General features: G+C 45.0%; 1 protein-coding gene across 5 annotated transcripts in view; it reads right to left on the bottom strand.

Annotated features, from left to right (window-relative positions):
- Positions 1-544: 544 nt before the first annotated feature.
- LOC129855443 (BTB/POZ domain-containing protein 8-like) overlaps positions 545-24,823 on the bottom strand; it is a 44,762-nt gene continuing 20,483 nt past the window's right edge. For 4 of the 5 annotated variants that reach the window (XM_055923101.1, XM_055923104.1, XM_055923100.1 and 1 more), the window contains 12 exons: positions 21,663-21,759; positions 20,557-20,645; positions 17,006-17,108; positions 15,014-15,196; positions 14,131-14,301; positions 13,138-13,267; positions 11,622-11,683; positions 9,870-10,500; positions 8,488-8,575; positions 7,976-8,112; positions 5,854-7,875; positions 545-1,880 (listed from right to left, as the gene is read on the bottom strand). In XM_055923101.1, coding sequence (XP_055779076.1) covers positions 1,339-1,880; positions 5,854-7,875; positions 7,976-8,112; positions 8,488-8,575; positions 9,870-10,500; positions 11,622-11,683; positions 13,138-13,267; positions 14,131-14,301; positions 15,014-15,196; positions 17,006-17,108; positions 20,557-20,645; positions 21,663-21,759 — 4,255 coding nt within the window. In that variant the 3' untranslated portion in view covers positions 545-1,338. The remainder of the gene's footprint in view (positions 1,881-5,853; positions 7,876-7,975; positions 8,113-8,487; positions 8,576-9,869; positions 10,501-11,621; positions 11,684-13,137; positions 13,268-14,130; positions 14,302-15,013; positions 15,197-17,005; positions 17,109-20,556; positions 20,646-21,662; positions 21,760-24,823) is intronic. The other variant, XM_055923103.1, reaches the window with a different exon arrangement.

Here is a 24,823-nt window from a genome sequence, read left to right as displayed (position 1 = left end):
ATTCCTTATATTAAGCAAACCAGAAGGTACAATGTGTTTTTTAAATTTCGAGATTGACTGTTGGAGTGTGCCCCAGGCTATCATACTTTACAAATGAAGCATTTGTGTTTAAAGTCTGCCAGATCAAGGGCAGTAGTTATGACCAGGGATCTTATCTTGATAAGAGTGTGAATTGGACAATATTTCTGTTTTACTAAGCATTCAAAACGTAACAAGTACTTTTGGGTATCAGGGAAAATGTATTGAGTAAAAAGTACACCATTTTCTAAAGTAAAAGTTGTCAAAAACATAAATAGTAAAGTACAGATACCCCAAAAAACTTAAGTAAAACATATTTAAAGTACTTAAGTACTTTACACCACTACCAAAAGGTGATTATATTTAGTGCATTAGATACAGTAACAAATGCTCAACCTGACATTTTAACCTGACATGTGCAATAAAAATCGATATCATTTCACAAATGATCTCTTCATTTTCTAAAATAATCGAGTATTGTATTTGAATCAACTGTCACTAAAACTAAAAACAATCAATGAAACCATTGTATTTAGAAGCACACATTTTTATTTTCATATACAACAATTAATGTAAAGCCAACATGTTCTCTAGTTTCTGTGAAACTCCACTGTCTAACCATCATAAAGACTAAAGAGCATGAGAAAGAAAGCTTTTTTTATTTTCTTCTAAATGTTGCAAACACCAAGTAAACATACAAAAAAATGTCTGCATGCACAACAGCTCATGAGTCTAAATTCTCAGTCCATTAAGTATTAAGGATATAACGGAAGGTGATGGACTGAATGCAAACAAGCGCAGCTTGAGTCCAAAAAAAACCCAAGAGTTCCATGAAAAGCAGCATAAAAAGCAGTAAATAAATAGAGGAATCAAAACATAATCGAGGTATAAAACGGAAGAATTGTTGTACTGTAGTTGTTGAGAGAGACAGAAGACATGTTGTAAAAGCCCAGACAAAGTGTAACAGCTCCCTGATAGACAGTACTGTAGCAGTGTCATTCTCCTAAATGCAGTCAGAAGTGTTGTATAGTTCAGCGGTATTCAACCGGGGTACTGCAGCGGTCAGCCCAAAAACATCTAACGTATGATGGGGTGGAGGTTGGGGCTTCGCCGGTTTTCCTGGGAGGGGGTCCCTGGGCAAGAAAAGGTTGGTATAGTATAGTTGATAAATGTACCAGACACCTGGTACAGTATAGTTGATTAAACCGAGTTAGAGGTTAAGAGGCTAGTGTCTCTTTTGTCCTTAAAGCCATCAATCAGTCAGTGATGTGTTTCTAACGCCATGATGATCCACTCACTTTTAACTCTGTATAGTCTTTGTCAGTGATGTGTTTCTAGCTCCACAATGGTCCACTCCCCCTGCGGCGAGGCAGCGTCTTCGGGAGAGAAGCTGGTCACAGTTATGCTAGTTGTGGAGTCCTCCAGGGGTGATATGAGCTCCGCCCAGCGTTTAAACGTCTCCTTCTCGTGGGGCAGGAAGATCTGCTGGGCGTCAAGGCAGTCCCGGGAGAGGGACAGGGTCTGCTTGATCAGATACTGGGCTAGGTTCAGGTCCTCAGGGACTGGATTTATGACGCCCAGACTGGACTCCTGGTCTGAGAGGAGTTGCTTCAGCATGCTCCAGTCACGCTCCGCAAACTTACTGCTCTCCTCATTGTAACCTTCATCATTCCCCTCCTCCTCCTGCCCCACTGTGCTCCTCCTGCTCCCGTCCTTGATGTTGTCCGAGGAGCTGAGGTGCTCAAAGGCTTCTCCCAGGTCCAGTTCGTAGATGGGAGAGAGGGCTTTGGACGGGCGGCGGTCTTGTGTACAGGTCGGGGTTGTTGTTTGATCCAATCTGTCACAATGTCCCTCATTGTCCCCTAAAAACAATTGACAATACTGCACAGTGACTTAACGATTCAGCTTTCCATAAGTCCATAGTCATTACACAGGCATTCTTCTGGTCACTTCTTCCCATTATCATCCCAACATTAACATGACTAAAGTTTCCCCCTTAATGCAACTGTGTCCTCTTAACCATTTAATAATCAATGACTGGATCAGGCAATGGCCTGTATTCTACTAGGAGATGGGGGGGAGCCCTCGTTTCACCATTGCATTGGTACTCACGTTACAGACCAATGGATTATGATATGATATTGTTGATATACTGTACATTTATATCAGATGTATAAATCACGAGTAATCACTGACCTGGACTGTGGGTGACAGGGAGGATGCACAGCTGCCTTAAAGGTGAAGCACAGAGGGATGTAGTTGTCTGGATGTGTCTCTTTTATCCAGCAGTAATTAACACAGTAAGCCATGCATTGCATTGCCAGCACTGGTTAGTTAGCCTAACTCTGCATAACTCCGTTTGCTCAGGCACCAGTGATATGTTTGAAGAAGTAAACCGTGCAGGTCTCTAACTATTGAGCAAACCTTTTGTATTGTAAAGATATGATTATTATACTGTAACAACAATCTAAATGCAGGCAGGAATTATTTCATTTGTAGCACAAAAGGAAGTACGCACATCACTTGTTTTCTCTGACATTTCCCATTTGTTTTTATATACAGTTTCTTTCTCTCATAAATACTGCTTCAATATCACTAAATAAGAGGTCTATACAGTCATGGCCAAAAGTTTTGAGAATGACACAAATATTAATTTTCACATAGTCTGCTGCCTCATGATGGCAATTTCCATATACTCCAGAATGTTATGAAGAGTGATCAGATGAATTGCAAAGTCCCTCTTTGCCATGCAAATGAACTGAATCCCCCAAAAACATTTCCACTGCATTTCAGCCCTGCCATAAAAGGACCAGTTTACATCATGTCAGTGATTCTCTCGTTAACAGAGGTGTGAGTGTTGATGAGGACAAGGCTGGAGATCACTGTCATGCTGATTGAGTTCAAATAACAGATTGGAAGCTTCAAAAGGAGGATGGTGCTTGGAATCATTGGTCTTCCTCTGTCAACCATGGTTACGTGCAAGGAAACACGTGCCGTCATCATTGCTTTGCACAAAAAGGGCTTCACAGGCAAGGATATTGCTGCCAATAAGATTGCACCTAAATCAACCATTTATCGGATCATAAAAAACTTCAAGGAGAGCGGTTCAATTGTTCTGAAGAAGGCTTCAGGGCGCCCAAAAAAGTCCAGCAAGCGCCAGGACCGTCTCCTAAAGTTGATTCAGCTGCGGGATCGGGGCACCACCAGTACAGAGTTTGCTCAGGAATGGCAGCAGGCAGGTGTGAGTGCATCTGCACGCACAGTGAGGCGAAGACTTTTGGAGGATGGCTTGGTGTCAAGAAGGGCAGCAAAGAAGCCACTTCTCTCCAGGAAAAACATCAGGGACAGATTGATATTCTGCAAAAGGTACAGGGATAGGACTGCTGAGGACTGGGGTAAAGTAATTTTCTCTGATGAATCCCCTTTCCGATTGTTTGGGGCATCCGGAAAAAAGCTTGTCCGGAGAAGGCAAAGTGAGCGCTACCATCAGTCCTGTGTCATGCCAACAGTAAAGCATCCTGAGACCATTCATGTGTGGGGTTGCTTCTCAGCCAAGGGGGTGGGCTCACTCACAACTTTGCCCAAGAACACAGCCATGAATAAAGAATGGTACCAACACATCCTCCGAGAGCAACTTCTCCCAACCATCCAGGAACAGTTTGGTGACGAACAATGCCTTTTCCAGCATGATGGAGCACATTGCCATAAGGCAAAAGTGATAACTAAGTGGCTCGGGGAACAAAACATCGATATTTTGGGTCCATGGCCAGGAAACTCCCCAGACCTTAATCCCATTGAGAACTTGTGGTCAATCCTCAAGAGACGGGTGGACAAACAAAAAAGCCACAAATTCTGACAAACTCCAAGCATTGATTATGCAAGAATGGGCTGCCATCAGTCAGGATGTGGCCCAGAAGTTAATTGACAGCATGCCAGGGCAGATTGCAGAGGTCTTGAAAAAGTAGGGTCAACACTGCAAATATTGACTCTTTGAATCAACTTCATGTAATTGTCAATAAAAGCCTTATAAAAGAAACGTATGAAATGCTTGTAATAATACGCTAGATATTTTTGTCAGATGTTACTATGAAATACTGAAGACACTGAAGCAGCAGACTTTGTGAAAATTAATATTTGTGTCATTCTCAATAACATTTGGCCACGACTGTACTGGCAAAATATCACAAAAATGTCCACTTATCGCTGTTGACAGCAGAAACAAGATTGACATGTTTTGTACTAGGATACCCCCTACCTAGTATGCGTTCCAAATGCCACCATATCCCCTATATAGTTCACAAAGTAGTGCACTATATAGGGAATAGGGTTCCATTTCAGATGTAAACCCCTAACTAAGTAATAGCGTAAGGATTTGCTGTATAACATGAGTGAAAAAAGAGAGACATATCAGAACCATGGAAGATAAAGATTGTTCTAGACACACCACACACAGAAGGCTACCAGGCAGCACCACACAAAGGCTATTGAACCAAACCAGTACTACAGAATTAAACTAGTAAAATAAATAAAAAAAATAAAAAATAAATACAAACACAAAAATATTAGGTGGAATAAATAAAAAGACAGACAACAAATGGCTTGTATTACTGGCATGCAGATGTCTTTACTAGATAAGCAGACTGAGGAACAGATACAGGCTAGGAGGATCTGACAAATTACAACAAAAACAAGCCGATCCTGGGTAGGTAAGGGTCCCTGTAGGTAGGTAACACGTAGATTGACAGACTAAACCTTTCTCAAAAGCAATCTGGTCATCATGACAGCTTAGTACTGTGGTCCATAGTACAATATAGATATTTTGGGATTTACCTTCTAAATCAAATGGCCATATTATTATGTAATTTGATAGTAAAAACCATAGCTTGGTTGCATGTCTTTTGCATAAAACACAAATTATAAAGACATCAATCCCAATAAATAATATCATAAGCTATTATCTTATTGGCTTGACAGAGACCAGAAGCTGCTGGAGTTCATGGCATTCAATAAAAGAAACAACGAAAAATCATTGAATAGGCCTATTTGCATTTTTATGTACATCAAAGTGCATCGGTACAACTAGGCCTACGTCAACCCGCCACACCTTGTCACAAGGCAGGTGGTTTATAACCAACACATGGCATAGTACTTGACACTAAATTATTACGTTTTAGTCCCCAAATGGCACCCTATTCCCTACGTAGTGCACTACTTTTGACCAGAGCCCCATGGGCCCTGGTCAAAAGTAGTGCACTATAAAGGGAATAGGGTGCCATTTGGGGACTAAACGTAATAATCTAGTGTCAGTTTTCTCATTGAAATTAACATAGCTTTCCCCCCCCTTTTTCATATGTAATCTGAGTAGTCAGGGTCAGAATGACTCTGAATAAGTTGAAACATTAGGTTATATGTTGATTATAGCTAAACTACTCCTGCACGTTTTTTGATTGACCAATCTCCATGTTTTAAATTGGTGTTGCAAATTCAAATCAATGGACTGGTACACAAACAGATGTTTTGTGTAATGATAGCAAGGTTTTAGCTATATGGGCATATACAAAAATGATCCCCTCATTGAATTTGAACTAGTTAAGTAATCTGCATAATATCCTTTTTGAGAGGAATGGGATAGCTAAGTAAACGTTTCATGATGCAAATGAGTAGTCCGAGCATTACATCATATGAGACAGAGGAGATTGTATCTTGCAAAGGGAGAACTAACTAACTATGCCTTGACTGATGGAGTTTGGCTGGGTGGGGAAGGAAAATGGGTGAGGGGTTTGGTTTTAGGGTTTAAATTAGGAGGGGTCCTAAATGTAGATTAGTATACATTACCTGCTGGGGACTGTGGGATAGCTGCATGTGCAGGAGACTCCCCTGTCTGCTGAGGGTAATTTAAGTCTAGATGTAAGTCTGCTCTCTTGCTCTCTGCAGGTACAGGTGCTTGGTTAGGCTTGGTTGAGGGGTTCCTGCGTGGTGTCCCTCCATTGCTGTACTGTTCAGCAGGCCGGAGGTCCAGGTGGCAGGGTCTCTCCCACTCCTGGGGAGGCAGGTCACTGAGGTCAGGGTCCAGGGGAGGGCAACCAGGGCTGGGCTCTACTCCCTCCACCTTGGTGGGGTTATGGTCATCTACCAGAGGATCCTGGATCTCAGTGAGGAAAACAATGGGTTTGGTGTTGGACTCCTGCTCGGTACCTAGTTCCTGCTGAGGTGTGCTTTTGGGAAGGTCAGACGCCAGGTGCTCCCCAGAGTGAGACACGGAGTTGGGGGCCGACTGAGGTGCTGGAGGAGGGTCACTCTCGAAGACTTCGCAGGGTGTGAGGGGGTCGTCAGGCTGTTGCTGGGGTGGAGTCTGCGCCCCGCACTCCTCTGATCCCAGCTCCTCACACTCGTCCACAGAGATCAGAACAGAGCGGCGGAAGTTAGAGGCTGACTGGTAGTCCTGCTGCTCGTTGTCCTGGTCAGGGTCAGCTCCATCCTCGAAGGCCAAGTTGACAATGCCCTGGAACTGAGGGGATGGGTCAACGGGAGGCAGAGGGGCATGATGACAAGGAAGAACCTCCACCTCTGACTTCTCGTCCTCTTCCTCATCCTCCTCTTCCTCAGACTCCTCCGACTCCTCGGAGGAGAAGAGCTGGCTGTCGGGGACCTGCTTCACTGTAACATTGGCCTCCACTTTCTCTACCTCCTCCTCAACAGGGACCTCCTCTCTGTCCCTGCTCAGCCAGGAGCGTGGCCGTCGCCTCACCCCTTCCTCCTCACTGGTGGTATCTACCTCGCGCCCCTTCAGCCTCACCTCGACCCGCAGCCCACCGTCCAGCATCTTCAGCTCCTCGGGGGTACTCGTGTCACTACTACTGCGGCCCAGAAAGTCATGGCAACGCATGGTTCCGCCTCCCTTGGTTCCGCCGCGGTCGTTGGAGCAGCAGTCGTCCACGTCGTCCTGCGAGCCCCCGGCATCGTAGTCCTCAGAGCGGGGCTTGATGTCGTCTGAGGAGGTGGTGGCGCTGCCGGACTCTGACTCAGGGCTGACCTGGTGGTGCAGGCCGCTCCACGAGTCCTCCAGAGGGTTATCTGTGCTGCTCAGGCTGCCTGGGTTCGGGGTGTCCAGGGGAAGGTCTGTGGTTGAGCCAGGAGTGTGTTTACATGTGTGTGTGCCCTCTGTATGCTTAGCAGGCTCTCCGTTTACAAGAGCATACCCTTGAGAGACGTGGTTGGTTGCTGGTGGCTGACTAGACAGAGCCCTGATTCCTCCTGAGCTGTTAGGTTTACCTGGTTGTTTGGCAGACTTCTGGGGACTCTGCTTAGGGCTGGTGTTCAGGGGTAAGGAGAGGGAGTCCCCTCCTCCACCGAGGCCCTGGGGGCCTGATGGTAGTATACTGTTATGTGTCGGGCTCTGCTCTGTCGATCCTGCTGCTGGCTCGGATGCCGCCTCCCTGGGATTTGAATGGGAGGAGACCCTCTCTGCTTCAGCACCAGTGTCATTAGCCTGTTGAGTCTCCGCGGAGGTTTTACCATTATATCCTTCTTTCTCTTTAGCTGCAGGCTTTTTAGAAGAAACGACAGAGGAGGAAGAGTTTTTAACTGACCCTGCTGACTTTGGGGAGGCTTTCTCTGTAGGAGATTCAGAGGTACTTTTCTGCTTAGGTCCAGATTTGGCCATTGCTTGCGGAGGCTGTTTGGAAGGAGCAGAGTTAGATTTTGTTGGTTTAGAAGCAGATTTGGCTGCGGTAGCTGGGGTTGGTTTTGTGGTCTTCCTGGCTGCTTTGTCTGCTGAGGCTTTAGAACCATCCTTATCCTCCTCTTTCCTGGGAGACGCGTGCTTTCTGGCACTCAGGGAGGACCCAGGTCTAGAGACTTCATGAGAAGAGAAACAAGAAAAAGGGAGTACTATTTCAATAATTTGGCCCACAGTGAGATGATGTTAGGATTTGTATTGGCACAAACACGCACGCACCATGGTTCTCAGCGGAGCCTGTTGGTGGGCACCTTCCCTTCGTGTCTGCTCTGGCTCCTGTTCCTCTAGTTGTTGCTCTTCCTATAGAGGGAAGCTTGGCTTTATTGGCCTCTCTAGCGCTGGGCTTATTGGTTGGGCTGATAAGGGAGATTAAAAAGACAATCAAATCAAAAGCATACACAGCCCCAGAGAGCAGAAAATTAAGCTTGACACTCACAAAAATGAAAGCTATTTTTAATTGTAAAACTATATATATTGTAATTTAGGAAAATAACAACAATCAATACATTATGGACACAATATCACAGGGTTTGATAACATTAAGGGACAAAAGCTCATAAAGCTCATAAGACCTTAGCATAAACAAGCACTGTGTTGTTTCATCCATCTCTGTATGGACTAGCAACTACCAATATATAACAATGGGGGGCAGCAGAGGTTTTTCTACCATTTCTCAGGGATGGTCTTCTATCTAAGTAGAAGGTTCTGATTGTGGGTGCAATGCTGCTTACCTGTTGGTCTTTGCAGTGTCTGTTTTCTGGGGGGGTTTCGTCAGTGGAGATTTGGTCAGAACTTTCGCCTGCGTTTTTGACTTAAGACCTAAAACACAGGATTGTTACAGTGTGCTTTAACCTTGAACCAAAACACTGATATTTATTGTTGTAAAATGAAAACTGCTCACTTAGAATGAGGGGTTAAGAAGAAGAATAGGATTCGTTTAGCTATACAGCTTAGTGGGGAAGAAGAGTGCAACAATAAACATTGTTTTGAGGGGAAAAATGCACATTCATCTGAAGAAATTCTCAAACAAAGTACACCGATGATTACATTTTAGGGAGAGCTAACAGGGATGTCAATATCAAACAAACAATGAGTGTTTTTTTATTCATATTCTGCGAGCTAGAGGCTAGGAGCTGATAATAGTACTGTACTCCAGAGCCAAAATAATGCACAAATCAGGGCCAATAAAACGGATAGAGCTGGAGCAGAGTAGGCGAATAGGGATGACTGGTTTGTTTAGAGAGAGAGAGAGGGGGAGGGAGAGCATATGGCACTCTGACTCTCTCTTCTTCTCTTTTGTATGAAAAAGAGAGACAGGCCGGCTGAGGCCCAGTTCCCCAGACAGACAGAGGGTGTTGCTATCAGTCTACACACCACACAACTCCCCTCCTTCTCCAAACGAGCATACACCGTCACCACGGGAGCTAGGACCAGACTGGGTGTGGAGAAATAAATTGGTCTCACCCCTGTGTGTGAGCTTTGCTGTTGACCTTCAGCTCTGCGGCTTTTTGGGGTGTCTGTTGCCAGGCTGTGCTACCCATAGGGATATTTATTTCTGTGGTTCTACCTTGAACTGATTAATATGCATGAAAGAAAGGAGTGCTTCTTGATTCATATTCATGCACACCACTACTGTATATAATGTGTTTCTACTTCAATGTATTATCTTCCGTCTCTCTAGAACGCCTCAGGGTTAAAGAATAACTCATGTAAATCAGTCTGCTACTTATTCTCCACAAAACTTGCTTCCAACTATTTCTGCGTCAAGCTAATTTTTCAGATACTCTAACTTCCTGCCATAAAATATAATTATTGTCATCATAAGAACAAGAATGAGTGAATTAACCCAGCTGGCAAAACTGGTTCGAATGACATTATTACAGCGTCATTATCATAACGTCATTAAAACGTAATTACAAAATCATCATGACGTATTTTCAACCATATTTTCCCATCTGGGAGGTAAGTAAATAACATTGGATGTTAAACCTGGAAATTACAGTTACCCAGCTGGCAAAACAAGTTGAACGTCATTACAACGTCATTATGATGTATTTTCAACCAGTTTTGCCCACTGGGGAGCAAGTTAATAACGTTGAATGTTAGACCAGACCTGGGATGGCATGGCTGTTGCGTGGGCTTCCGGAGCTGTTGTCAGGGGAGGCGCTGCCTGATGTGGAGGGGGTGGTGGTGGCGGGGTGGGCTGTGCTGCTGTCTGCCCCCTGAAGAGAGTCACCCTTCCCTGCTGTACTTTTCTGCAGCTTCCCTGGCCTAGCCTGAGCTGTGGAGGTGGTGCCTGGAGGAGAGGTCTTGGGCCTGGCTCCGGGGTTAGGCCTCTTGTCCTGGTCCTTAGCCCCTTTACCCCCCGTTGGGGAGCCCCTGGATCCGTTAGCAGTGGCTACCTCCTTCCTAGCCCCCCCTGGGCCAGCTGTACCGTTGAGCACTGTGGCGGAGGTTGTAGTCTTGGCTTTAGCCGTGGTGCTTCGGTGGTCGCCTGGCTGCTTGGTCTTGCCGTTCTTTGCCCTGGATGGGTCACTGTCTCCAGGCTTGGTAGCGTTAGTCCCTCTCTCTGCGGTGGCTGGAAGGACTGGCGTGCCCAGCCCGTCTGACTTCATGGTGGCTGATGATGCAGCCGTAGAGCAACTTCCTGTTCCTGTGTTCCTGACGACCCGATTGGTCCTGTGGACAGGAGGGCTCTCACACGGAGCTGCAGGACCTGAGGCGCATCTTACACCCCTTGGCTGCTAAAAAGAGACGAGAGAGGTTTGAATGGAAAAGTTCCGATCACACAACATCATTTAAAATAATGGCATAGTGGTCTACGGACTCGATTTAACAGCTAAATACCGAGAAGAAGGAAGTCTGACCTAAACTGGAATTAACACGCAATCTAGAAACTGATTAGCCAGATTTTGTAGATACTGGCTAAGAACGTTTTACTTGTAATGATCGTGATACGTTGTTATTTAACCTACATTAGTTGAATCAATGGACTGAATGACTAAGTTGATCGCGATAAGAGCTTCCGCTAAATTACTCAAATGAAATGTAATTGAAAATAATTGAATAATACTGTTGAGGATGCCTGCAAGCTACTGAGCTGTACTGTATACTCAGGCTTGTAAAACAAAAGCAGCCCCGGCCCTCATCACATCCTTCCAGGTGCTCGCTGCCTTGTGTTACAGTTCATCAGTCTGATAAGACACAAGGTCTGTGTATTTATCACTGAGGGGCTGAAAGGTAATTGCTTTCTGTGTCAATTACGAAATGACAGCAGTCAGCAGCCCTGTGTCGGGGTCAGCAGAGCCACAGAAGTATAGCATCCCAAATGGCACCCTGTTTCCTATATAGTGCACTAATTTGGACCAAAGCCCTATGAGCCCTGGTCAAAAGTAGTGCACTATATAGCCAGGCGGAGAGAAACTTCCTTCCAGGCGCCTGCTCCGCATCACAGCACTTCCTGTCAATATCTGTCAGGTTGCTGTTGGCGGGGCCCCTCTCAGCCACTCACATCACACACACACGTGTCGCCTCCAGTGTGTGTGTGAGGCTGGCTCTAGGTTTTCCACCATTCACATCTCTGTGATGTGTGCAGTGATTACAGGCTTTCAAAAGCCACCCTCCTAGATCATAATCACGCCATTACATCCACATTTGTGTCATTTAGCATCTAGATGCTCTTATCCAGAGTATAATTTGCGCATTCAACTAAAGTACGTATCACAACCACATATCATAATCATTACACAGGTTTCTCTGTGTTATAGATGGGTTCATGTCACCCGACTAAGTGATTTAACGACGCAAAAGAGGAATAAAACAATTGCTTTTAAATGAGACTAAATAAGCTTTTATCATACATTACCTGTGAGCTGGTAAAAACAGGCTTTTTCCCAAGTCTTCTACTGTCTCCTTTATCAAGAGCAGCTATAGGAGAGAACACACAATTAAAGCAATGTTTAAAACATGTTTAAATTACCATTACATTCAGAAACCTTCAAGGCACCTTACTCATTCATAAAACAGGTCAGCACAAACATCTTTTGGAGGCACATTGACATGGTTGTGTCTTTGCATTCTCAACTCAAGGAGCATGCAATTTGATGATGGATTTTTCCCATGTGAAATATACCAATGTTCCTGAAATATCAAATCCAAGACGTGTCCATTGAAGAGACTGATACTGCAATGTGGCTATTCCACCTCAGGCTTCCTGATTTTCCTTTAAATGAGATACGTACAATCCTGATGTGGTGAGATTTTCATTTAATCAATGAAACATCAGTCAACTGTGTCTGCCGAGCAAGAAAAGACTTCACAGCTTATCTTACCATTTCCCCAGAGATGCTCCAAATCAAGACCAAACTGCTGCACCGGAATGTAGTCGAGTGTGTGTGTGTGTGTGTGTGTGTGTGTGTGTGTGTGTCTGGTGGGTGTGTTTGGTTGGGAACCATGACATGTGTGACTAGATTACTGTATGCAACTACCAGTATGCATATTCATTCTATGTGCCTTGCCGTGTGTATGCATGTGTAAACTAGGGTCTCTATGTGAGAGACAGAGAGGGAGATTCCATCAGTATGGAATGTCAGTGCAATTCTAAAACCAAGTTCAATGAATCATTCATGCAAATGCATTTCAATGAATCGCAAAGCTAAACAGTCAAAACGAAGCAGTACTTTATTCGTTTCTCAGAGAATGCATGTAATTATGTGTGAAATCCACAAAGAGAGAAATTCAACCATCCACCCCCGCCCCTTTTTTTTTTTTAAACACAGAACATGCAGAGTATGCTGCAGTTAGCATGTTAGCCTTGACTACGATTGGCTGAAAATGAAGTGAGAGACCGAGGCGGCACCCTCCTCGCCCAAACAATAGATGGACCTTCAGGTTGTGGCTGTGTGTGCTCTGTTCTGTTCTGCAGCTGTGCTGAAAGCAGCCATTAATTGTGTGATGTTACCCAGAGGCAGCGACAACAACATATGCTTCGGGGGGCTTTGGTTCCTTCCTCTCTAACGATACAGAGACAGACCCTGTGCTCCATCACTGAAGCCTGGTTCCAGGTCTGTTTGTGCTGTCCCTTACCATCTCCTATAGTCCTTGTCACTATTGCCTGGTCCCAGATCTGTTTTGTGCTGTCGCTTGTCATCTCCTATGGTCATTGTCACGCCAAACAAGATCAAACAGACAAAACAGATCTGGGACTAGGCTACCATCACTATGTGGTTGGGCTGAATAGAACAAACAAACACACCCTGCATAATATCCCATCTGAGCCGAGAGGAAGAGGGCTTTGGCTCTCCTCTGCAGTGAGGGACAGATCAGATCACCTCCCAGCTACAGCACCATAGATTAAAGATGGCCGTTTTCCCTTGTCTTACCTGCCAGTATCCGCTCTCGGTGCTTGGAGGGCAGGGTCTCCCATCCCCGCGTGTGGCGGACGGCGTAGAATGACTGGAGCAAGAAGGTCCACAACCTAGCGCGCAGCGCACCAATCTCTCGCCTGAACGGCTGGTTTAGAGAGGAAAGGAGAGAGGGGAGGGAGGAAGGGGGAAAGAGAGAGAGCGCGAGCGAATCAGCAGCTGCTTAAAGTACCCATCACCATGGTAACCATCACCCCACCCCCCCCTTTCTCTCTCCCTCCCTCTTGCAGAATCCACTTGAGCTCCTTTGAGCTAAATGGATGATGTCATCAGCTGAGGCTGCTGCTGTGCTCCCGCCTCCTCTTCCTCCACATCGCCTCAATGTTTATAAAAAACAGAGCTGGGGGGGGAGCTTCCTCCCTCACACAAACCCTCCCTCCATTCAGTCCTCTCTCTCGCTCTCCACACCCTCACACAGACACACACCCTCCCTCCCTTCCTCTCTCGCTCACCCCCGTCTAACACGCCCACCCTCTTTCCCTTCCTCTCACGCCCTCTGACAACTGGCCACAACACAGAGGCAGATTAGTGAAGGCCACTCCCATGTCTCTACATGCTTTCCCTCCCTCTTTCCAACTCTAATCCATCCTGCCATATTCTGCATAAGGACGTGTGACTTAACCCAGCCAGCCTAACCCGGGCTGCAGCTCAAACCCAGCCAGGCCTCTAGGCCCCTGGGAGTAATTACACAGGAATCATGGAGCTCTGGAACTGTGAATCTCTACTTTTCACCCAATGTGTGTGTGAAAGAGGGAAGAGAGAGGCAGAGAGCATAGCAAGGAATGTTTTAATGTTCACCCTTCACAGATCTTTGTGTCATTTCACCATTATCCTTTGAAATGGAAGAAAACCTTTGTCATGCTTAGTCATCAAATAATAAAAAAGGTAAAATCGGGAATAACTTGATTTTGGTTTAGGGGACTGTGAGTGAATGTGAGTACTTGTATTCACCTCCTCCCTCTGACCCCTCTCCTCCAGGGGTGACTCTCCTTCAATGTCTTCCTCCCCAGCCAGGTGATCCACAGCTGTGAACAGGTCACAACAGTTATCCACCGTGACCCTGTCCCGTACGGCTGAACACAGCTTCTTCAACAGGGCCGGTTCCCGCGTCGACTCCTCTCTCTAAAACACACATGTTATTTTATTCATTAGCACACAGTAAAAGTAGAGGATTTAAATATAACTAAATGTATGTGAAAGGGAGGTCGAGAAACCCAAGGTGGATGAAGTTGAGAAACCCCTTGCTTACAACCAAACTGTAATTTCACTGTAGTACAGAACAATTGCTACACTGTAGTACACTGACCACTACACAGCTCAAACACATTAGGATGGATTATAATTACATCGCAGATTCCCATGCTAATACATGAACTGAATCAGACCAATTTCAGAGGCTGATGAGGATAATCCTTCAGGAAACCCGTTGTCACCACAGCTGTATAGCTCTGTGTCTGTGATAACAGGGTGGAATGATTGGGATTGGAATGCATATTTCTATCAGGGCAGAGTCAGACACAGTGAGTTGGCACATTGAGGACAGACACCCACAGAATGAAATAGACCGTTTACATGATGCATGCAGACACCGATGATACGAGTGCAAACCTCTTGGACTGTGACTCTGCATCTAGAACTGCCTCAGTGTCCAGCAGGATGTTTACTATGACGTTTTTATGCATAGCATTAGCCTCATTTAATAAGTAACAATGAACCATCTACAACTGATCAAATGAATCAGTTTATAGCTGGGTGTGAGTCTCTGTGTATGTTGTGTGTATGTGTGTGTATCCGTCACATGTCCTGTGTCTGTCATGCGTGCGTCTTCCCTTACCCGTCGTAGGCTGTGGAAGGCCTGCGTGTGTGTGACCTGGGCCAGGTGTGTGACAATGACAGATAGACACTGGTCCTGCAGCTCTGTAGCCAGCAACACTGTCTGTTTAGCCCACTTGACCTCCGGGAGACAGCCCAGCAACTGCTCACTGCCACACAGCAGAGTCACCGTGTTCTGTACAGTCTGGATAGAACAGGATTATTAACTGGTATGTCTTATTTGAGAGACTTTTGTATTTCTCTCCTTCACATCACACCCAGCAGGAGCCCAGCGCTCTGTACAGTCTGGATGGAACAATAAAATATTACATCTCTGGGGAACTATTTTTATCACAGAGCTCTCTTTCTCTCTACCTCACAACACCCCCCCACACCAAGGCAGAGGTGGATACCTGTGCAGAGAGGTTAGAGTGCATGTCCCAACAGCACGTCTTCAATGTGACAGGGTGGAATCCAGTGGCAAGGGGGATACGCAGGACGACAGGCACCCTTTCACAGTTGCAGGAGGCAACCGGAGATCCAGTTTCCCGGAGGAGCGCCTGTCGTGCACCGCCAGCTCGTTGTTTTCCTCTCAGGGTGAGCTCCCCTGGCCTTTGCCTTCCCAGACTTACCCACAGGCAGCGGGACAATGGTTAGCCGATGCCAGGGCGTGCCCATATAACGTGGGCCTGCCCACCGCACCTCTGCCGAGTTAGCCTGGGACTGCAGAGACACCCAGTTACTGTGTTGTCACGAGGAAGGCCTGGCAGAAGTCTTGGGGAAGAAGAGGCTGTGTACTGGCAAGAGGAGGATTACGCACAGAGCTGCTTCCTGGTTTACCACAAGGACTAGCCAGCGGCAGCAAGCTGTAAGCGGGTGGGAAGTAGGCATGCACATTCCCTCTTACAACCACACACAGTCCGGTGAATATTATTTCTAATCAAATGAAATTGTATTAGTCACACACGCCGAATACGAATGCTTACTTACGAACCCCTAACCAACAATGCAGTTTAAAAAAAATACGGATAAGAAAAATAAATACAAGTAACAAGTAATTAGAGCAGCAGTAAAATAATAATAGTGAGACTATATACAGGGGGGTACCGGTACAGAGTCAGTGTGTGGGGGCACTGGTTAGTGGAGGTAATATGTACATGTAGGTAGAGTTATTAAAGTGACTATGCATAGACGATAACAACAGAGTAGCAGCGGTTTTAAAGTATGTGTGTGGGGGTGGGCAATGCAAATAATCTGGGTAGCCATTTGATACAGCTCTTATGATCTCTTATTTTAGAGACCTTTCTCATACTCAGTACTTCTCTTTCTCACAACACATACAACCACATACACACATACAAAGTGTTTCACCAAATATCTCATAATTGAGCATTCACAGTCTGTGGAACAAGTTATTACGGCTCTTGTGTGACCTGTTATCGTAGAGCCATTTCTCAACACATACAACATAGTTTGTGAAACACCACGCATCTCATCATTCATAATTCATTATATTATGGACAACAAAACACCCGTTTACAGTCTTTAACAGTTGTTAAGACATTTACACCTTTGATCAACTCTACTGTGTCCACCACTGTTGTTCCTTCCGACCCTGCACTTGGCTATCGATGCAGGGGAAAACCCAAATTATGCAACACATTTTGGCAGCAGGCAGGCCCTCCTCAGCAGCAGCAGTAGTAGTAGTAGTAGGCTGAGCTCCAGAGTGGTGTACCCAGGGGAGGCAGCAGGAGAGCAGGAGGGAAAGACACTGGCTGTGTCCCAATTCTCTACTCTTTTATGCACTTGCACACTCCCGGTCATGGACTCCCTCCAGCCCAAACTAAACAATGCTTTTAAATCTGGATGACCCTGCTACATATGTCTGTATCCACACTGGACTCCTGAACACGCCTGCCATAAAGGACTATGGAAATTGAGGTGAAGAAGATGGTGTGTGTGTGTGTGTGTGTGTGTGTGTGTGTGGACTTGTGTGAGTGTGTGTGTAACCCACCATGGCTCCAGTCACAGCATTTAGACAGGCTCTCTGGACCTCACAAGGCAACAGAGCAAAGTGTCTCTCTGACCAGCTCTTCACATAGTGTTCAGCCACCCACCTGTAACACACAGTACAAACGAGTGTTCGAGAGCCTGTCACTTATGTACACATTCTGACATATTGCTTGTTAAACACCTTTGAATTGTGTTTTTATGGAGACGGGTATGAACGAAGGGGAGAAAATATTGAGTTGGGTGGAGCAGGGATTTGATGCCACACAGGCAGGGGGGGGTCGTACATGTGCTGTAAGGAGCAGCCCTAAGCACAAGACCAAGCCTAGGTACTCGCTAAACCACTGATATACAGTAACTATCCACAGAGTATCCAGCAAGGCTCAGCGTGACGGTGCACGGTGTGTGATGATGTTCAGTGTGCGACTGTGTGCTGAAGGTCTGGGTGAGTGGGGATTAATGAGATTGTGGGACTCAGTGAGAGAGCATGTGATTTGCATCAGTAAAACGGGTCAGGTCCGTGACCCAAACCACTTATACAGCCTGACATCACACAGAGAGAGCTGCCAAACTCTATATAAGACACAGGCAGGAGTCCCAAACGACACGTTATTCCCCATAGTGCACTACTTTTGACCAGAGCCCATAGTGCACTATTTAGCTAATCGAATGCCATTTGGGACTCATTCATTAACCTCACTGGTCCTGGTGCTAGGAAGGAACTGAAGCCAGAAGTGTCCAAAAACATGGCACAGCTCCCAATTACATATCAATATCGTGCTGCCCCAAAGTTCCCAGGCAATGTGTGGCCGTGTTCCAAATGGTACCCTATTCCCTTTATAGTGCACTTCTTTTGACCAGGGTCCATAGTACTGCACTATAAGGAATAGGTTGCCATTTGAAACACATCCTAGGAATATAAAACAACTTTTATTTGAGGCAGCGGGACTGAGAGAAGTGATGAGATCCAGTGTCGTTGCGAAACTGAATGATGTGTCATCTCAGTTGCTCAGCCCCATTTTCTCAGTCCCAGCCTCAGGCCCTCAGGGTAGAGTGGCCAGAGATGGTTGGCTAGCTCCAGAGGCCTGAGGGGTGTGAATCGCAGCACCACTGGGCTGTAAGCTCAGTTCAGCTCGCGTTACTATCATACACACAAGGGACGTGACAAATGTAAATAGAATCTTAATGTTTAAACTGACGTTTATTAATAGTTTAAACGTTAAAAAAATCTATAAAAATAAAATGACGTGAATTCACAATCCAGATATGGTTCTGCATATGACCACTAGGGGGCAATGAAGTTCAATCTACCACAGTCCTGGCTACGTACCTACCAGTTGTCACTAGTTACTTCAGCCACAAAGTCATAAAGCCTGCCTATTTCTACAATTTGTCTACTTAAAATGTGATTTTAACCCTAACCCTAACAATAACCTTAACTACACTGCTAACCTTTTCCCTAACCTTAAATTAAGACAAAATATATGTTTGTTTTCATTAATCTTTACATAGCCAATTTGACTTTGTAGCTGTGGTAACAAGTGGAAACCCTAACAGATGGCGCTCACCTTACTGCTGTCCCCCACCCACTCAGCAACAATGGTATTAATGCTGTTTTAGGTTCTCTGTTGTGTGCTTCTCCTTCATGTTCTCAATTGTCAGTACCTACTTCATGTCTGACTTCTCATCAATGTGATGGCTCGTAGCAGTGATGCAAATCTGCGTGTTTGAGAGCTTGCGCTTTATACTTGCAGAGCAATCATTGTACAATTTCTCCATCCAGGCCGTCACGTTTTTTTTGAGATGGGATTTTGTAGTCTGGTTCTAGATATGCCATCAGGGCATTGAAGCCGACATCCTATACCTTTGACAATGGCTGCATGTCAACTGCAACCATTTCTGTAGTCAGAGCTGTGATTTTCTCACTCTGTCCCTAATCGCACTGCTGCCAGGAATGGTTTGGGTCTCACAGTGCCGCTCTTTTAGCATTGGACCTGTACTGCCACTGTAGCTCAATTCCACCTCGCAAAATTTGAATTTCATTACCTTCTCATTGAACTTCTCAACGTATTGCCATACAGGACTTAGCTGCTATCGCCTCCAAGTCGCCCTCTGACATTTTTCCAACTTAACAACGATGTCGTGCAGACCGCTTTATACCGTGACGAGATCCTGAGGTTCATTGTCGTGCTATTCTTCCGTCACCATCCTCTCATGTTTCAGCATGATAAAGCACAGCCCCATGTTGCAAGGATCTGTACACAATTCCTGGAAGCTGAAAATGTCCCAGTTCTTCCATGGCCTGCATATTCACCAGACATGACACCCATTGAGCATGTTTGGGATGCTCTGGATCAACGTGTACGACAGCGTTTTCCAGTTCCCGCCAATACCCAGCAACTTCACACAGCCGTTGAAGAGGAGTGGAACAACATTCCACAGGCCGCAATCAACATCCTGATTAACTCTATTTGAAGGTGATGTGTCGTGCTGCATGAGGCAAATAGTGGTCACACCAGATACTGACTGGTTTTCTGATCCACACCCTTACCCTTTTTTTAAGGTATCTGTGACCAACAGATGCATATCTGTATTCCCAGTCACGTGAAATCTATAGATAGGGGCCTAATGCATTTATTTAAATTGACTGATTTCCTTCTATCAACTGTAACTAAGTAAAACCTTTGAAAAAGTTTGCAATGTTGCATTTCTATTTTTGTTCAGTAAAATTTGAAAGCTGCATATCTCCTACTTACAGCATTGTTACATTAGGTATTTGTAAAAAAAGAAATACCTTTGCCTTTTGGTTGATGATTGGGACCTATTAATGGTAGTTTTGTGATAACTGCACTGTGATATCAAAACATTTAATAGAAATGTGTGAGTTTCGGTTTAGTTGTATTTGTTTTTTTGCAATGTTAATGATCCCAAATTCGTTTAAAACGTCACACCCCTAACACACACAACTCATCAAAAGCTTTCCCCTCAGCGGAGCAGAAGGCAGGCAGCACAGCTCGGCCCACGCACCACGTTTTAGTTGTTTTATGTCTGTATCTTACTGCCAGATGGACTCCACACACAGATGGTGAAGTCAGAGTTAGCCCTGAATGACCAGACTTAAAAACACTATCAAGGCCATAATTATTCATACCACTGCCTGAGGGGTGACTGTTTCTGGCATTAGTGCAATTTAAGTTAAGTTTTCAGAGACTTTTGGACAGCTATTACATAGACAGTGACCTACATAACATAGGGCAACATGGTGACCTTATGTTGACCCTATTCCTCCATCTATTGTGCTCTGGATTATGCAGATTAAGCCAAACCCTTCTTATACAACTACAGAATGTTGAAGGTGATAAACAGGCTTGGGGTCAATTTTTATTCGTTTTCCAATCAATTTACTTCCTGAAGTGACTGAATTGCAATGGAACTGACCCCAACCTCGTCCATATCATTCTGTCAAACTGACAGCACCTAACTAAAATATAATGTCCCATAGAAATACACTCAAAAAGGCTCCATACACACACACACACACACACACACACTCACCTCATACACAAACTGTGGAGGCTCTGGAGACCAAGGGTGTGGGTGAGGGAGAGGCACTCGAGGATGGTTTTCTGAACCCCATCTATAGGCTGCAGTAAGAATAAAAGAGAAAACAAACACGTCTAAGTGATGGGACTTTTAATGATAGGCCGTCTTTTCAATTGGACATGGATTATAAGGTACTTGCAAGTAAAGGATCTTGAATAAAAGCCTTAATAAGGTACAAAAACATATCTATACTGTTTGCAGTTGACACACAGATGAGTAAAGTCATACACTGGTCACAGGAATATTGTTTGAGGAGTGAAAATAGATCAAAAAGAGAGTTCTCTCTGTGACTGCTGTGGGGTAAAGTGAAGCTGCCTATCGCAGCAGAACGGAACACCCCAGATGAACTGTATCTGGGCACATGATGAGGTAAGAGTAATGAAACAGAGGCTGTTCAGAGACCCAGAACACAGCAGGAATACCCGTGAGATACAAAACAGTACCAAAACAGCTAAATCTGTTCATACAGATGGCTTTCCTCCTGACGCAGACTGGTATGAGACTATAGGGATCTCTCTGGAGATGTAGCACTGATCTAGGCTGGTCTCAGATCTGTTTTAGCTGTATAGGCAACTCCTATGAAGTTGGCAAGAGAGCACAAACAGATCTGGGACCAAGCTAGGGCAGATCAGAGAAGCACTGCAATGGCAGGAAGAGCTAAAACACTCCACAAGAGAGCCATGTAGAAATAGATAGAAAAAACTGTTATTGTGTGTGTGTGTGGGCGGCAGGTAACCAAGCAGTTAGAGCGTTAGGCCAGTAACTGAAAAGTTTCTGGTTCGAATACCCAAGCTGTCAAGGTGAAACATCTGTAGATGTGTCTTAGTGCCTTGACTAAGGCACTTAACCCTAATTTGCTCGAGCGGTGTCGTATTACTATGGCTGACCCTGTAAAACAACACCTATCGCGTGTATATGACAATAACATTTGATTTTGTGTGTGTGTGTTTGCGTGCATCACACAATACTGCATTAAGACATTAAGACAAAAACAAGTCGGCCAAATTGGCCTGCCAAACAGACATGTCAGACGTTTTCCCTCATATTCAGAAACCTACCTTGGGGAAGAAGCGGCAGTAGTCTCTGGTCAGCACCATCTCCACCACGTCTTTCAGTCCCTCCAGACCCAACATGTCTGCTGCCAACACCACCTGACTGGGAGAGAGGCGAGAGGGCCGATTGAGGTGGTGTTGTGGTTCTGACTGGGTGAGGTTGTGGTTCTGACTGGGAGAGAGGGCTGGGTGAGGTTGGGTTGTGGTTCTGACTGGGAGACAGGAGATGGCTGGGTGAAGTGTTGTTGTGGTTCTGACGGAGACAGGGGCGAGGTGGTGTTGCGGTTCTGCTTGGGAGAGAGGGCTGGGTGAGGTTGGGTTGTCATTCTGACGAAGAGAGGGCTGGGTGAGGTTGGGTTGTCGTTCTGACAAAGAGAGGGCTGGGTGAGGTTGGGTTGTGGTTCTGACTGGAAGAGAGGGCTGGGTGAGGTTGGGTTGTGGTTCTGACTGGAAGAGAGGGCTGGGTGAGGTTGGGTTGTGGTTCTGACTGGAAGAGAGGGCTGGGTGAGGTTGGGTTGTGGTTCTGACTGGAAGAGAGGGCTGGGTGAGGTTGGGTTGTGGTTCTGACTGGAAGAGAGGGCTGGGTGAGGTTGGGCTGTGGTTCTGACTGGAAGAGAGGGCTGGGTGAGGTTGGGTTGTGGTTCTGACTGGAAGAGAGGGCTGGGAGAGGTCGGGTTGTGGTTCTGACTGGAAGAGAGGGCTGGGAGAGGTCGGGTTGTGGTTCTGACTGGAAGAGAGGGCTGGGTGAGGTCGGGTTGTGGTTCTGACTGGAAGAGAGGGCTGGGTGAGGTCGGGTTGTGGTTCTGACTGGAAGAGAGGGCTGGGTGAGGTCGGGTTGTGGTTCTGACTGGAAGAGAGGGCTGGGTGAGGTTGGGCTGTGGTTCTGACTGGAAGAGAGGGCTGGGTGAGGTTGGGTTGTGGTTCTGACTGGAAGAGAGGGCTGGGAGAGGTCGGGTTGTGGTTCTGACTGGAAGAGATATGTTTACACGAACCTCAACCACTCCAGTACGCCTGCATACTGAATTATTAGTCACACATTGAGGCAGCTTACTTAGAGTATGTTTCTTGTGTAACTTGCTCTTTATTATATATAAATATGACTTTATTATAGCTAATAATGAGGCTAAGGATTTGCCAGTACTACAACAAATAATTTAATTAAGCCTACTATGGCTAATAACACATAAAAAGGCCTTATAAGCTACTTATAGACATACTTATAAACTACAAATCGGAGGCTAAAATGTTTACCTTAAAATAAAGCGTTAACTTTGATTCTATTAAGTATATTATCATGATAAATAATATTACTGCATTGTTGGGAAAGAGCTCAAGTAAGAAATTCACTGCACTGTTTTACACCTGTTGTATCCTGTGCACATGGAGATAAAACTTTGAAACTTGTTGTGGTTCTAACTGGGAGAGAGGGACAGGTGGGATGGTGTTGTGGTTCTAACTGGGAGAGAGGGACAGGTGAGGTGGTGTTGTGGTTATGGTGCTATACATGTAGGTTAACCATCAAGCCAGATAGTAGGTACTGAAGAAATCCACTATTATTAAACATACTTAGACAACTGAAGCAAGCTAACACACTGACCTCAGGAAATTTACCTTTACTAGTTGGGGATATTCATTTTTGCTTCTGATGGATTAATTATTTTCTATTCTATATGTATATGGGTTATTCCACAGAGGTGGTGTAAATTGCCATCCCACTCCAAAATAATCTAAGACAAACATATTGTTAAATTAGTAAAGTACAAAGTCATTGTTTATACACCTATTTCTAATGAGAGGTGGCTGTCCCAAACCCTGACTGCTAAACGTCATGTTTAAAAATAAAGCGATTCATGATTGTCACTTTTCAAACTATTATTTCAATAGAACATAGAGTTGTTCTATTACCACATTGAAAGGCACTGATCGAATAATTAGTTGATTTATTTTTAAACATCTTTCTCTGAAAATGCTGTCCCCACTTTTGATGTCACTATCAAAACAGACATTATAAAAAAAGTTGAATGCGCCTTAAGCCACAACCCTACAAATATAACCAGGTGATGGGATTGCACCCCTCTCCAATATGGCACATTGTCAGCAGTCTGTATGTCTAAACATTATGAAGAAAATTAGTAAGCAAGTTCGTAAATCTTAATGTATTTTTAAGAAGTGTCACTACCGAACATCTGATATACAGTTGAAGTCGAAAGTTTAGATACACTTAGGTTGGAGTCATTAAAACTCGTTTTTCAACCACTCCTCAAATTTCTTGTTAAACTAGTTTTGGCAAGTTGGTTAGGACATCTACTTTGTGCAAGGCACAAGTAATTTTTTCCAAAAATTGTTTACAGACAGATTATTTCACTGTATCACAATTCCAGTGGGTCAGAAATGTACATACACTAAATTGACTGTGCCTTTAAACAGCTTGGAAAATTCCAGAAAATGATGTCATGGCTTTAGAAGCTTCTGATAGGCTAATTGACATAATTTGAGCCAATTGGAGGTGTACCTATGGATGAATTTCAAGGCCTACCTTCAAACTCAGTGCCTCTTTGCTTGACATCATGGGAAAATCAAAAGAAATCAGCCAAGACCTCAGAAAAAAAATTGTAGACCTCCACAAGTCTGGTTCATCCTTGGGAGCAATTTCCAAACGCCTGAAGGTACCGCGTTCATCTGTACAAACAATAGTACACAAGTATAAACACCATGGGACCACGCAGCTGTCATACCACTCAGGAAGGAGACGCGTTCTGTCTCCTAGAGATGAACGTACTTTGGTGTGAAAAGTGCAAATCAATCCCAGAACAACAGCAAAGGACCTTGTGAAGATGATGGAGGAAACAGGTACATAAGTATCTATATCCACAGTAAAACGAGTCCTATATCGACACAACCTGAAAGGCCGCTCAGCAAGGAAGAAGCCACTGCTCCAAAACTGCCATAAAAAAGCAAGACTATGGTTTGCAACTGCACATTGGGACAAATATCGTACTTTTTGGAGAAATGTCCTCTGGTCTGATTAAACAAATATAGAACTGTTTGGCAATAATGACCATCATTATGTTTGGAGGAAAAGGGGCTTGCAAGGGGCTTGTAAGCCGAAGAACACCATCCGAAGCACGGGGGTGGCAGCATCATGTTGTGGGGGTGCTTTGCTGCAG

This window comes from Salvelinus fontinalis, chromosome 5 (assembly GCF_029448725.1).
Source record: "Salvelinus fontinalis isolate EN_2023a chromosome 5, ASM2944872v1, whole genome shotgun sequence".
Classification (NCBI taxonomy): domain Eukaryota; kingdom Metazoa; phylum Chordata; class Actinopteri; order Salmoniformes; family Salmonidae; genus Salvelinus; species Salvelinus fontinalis.
This window is presented reverse-complemented; position numbering and strand designations above follow the sequence as displayed.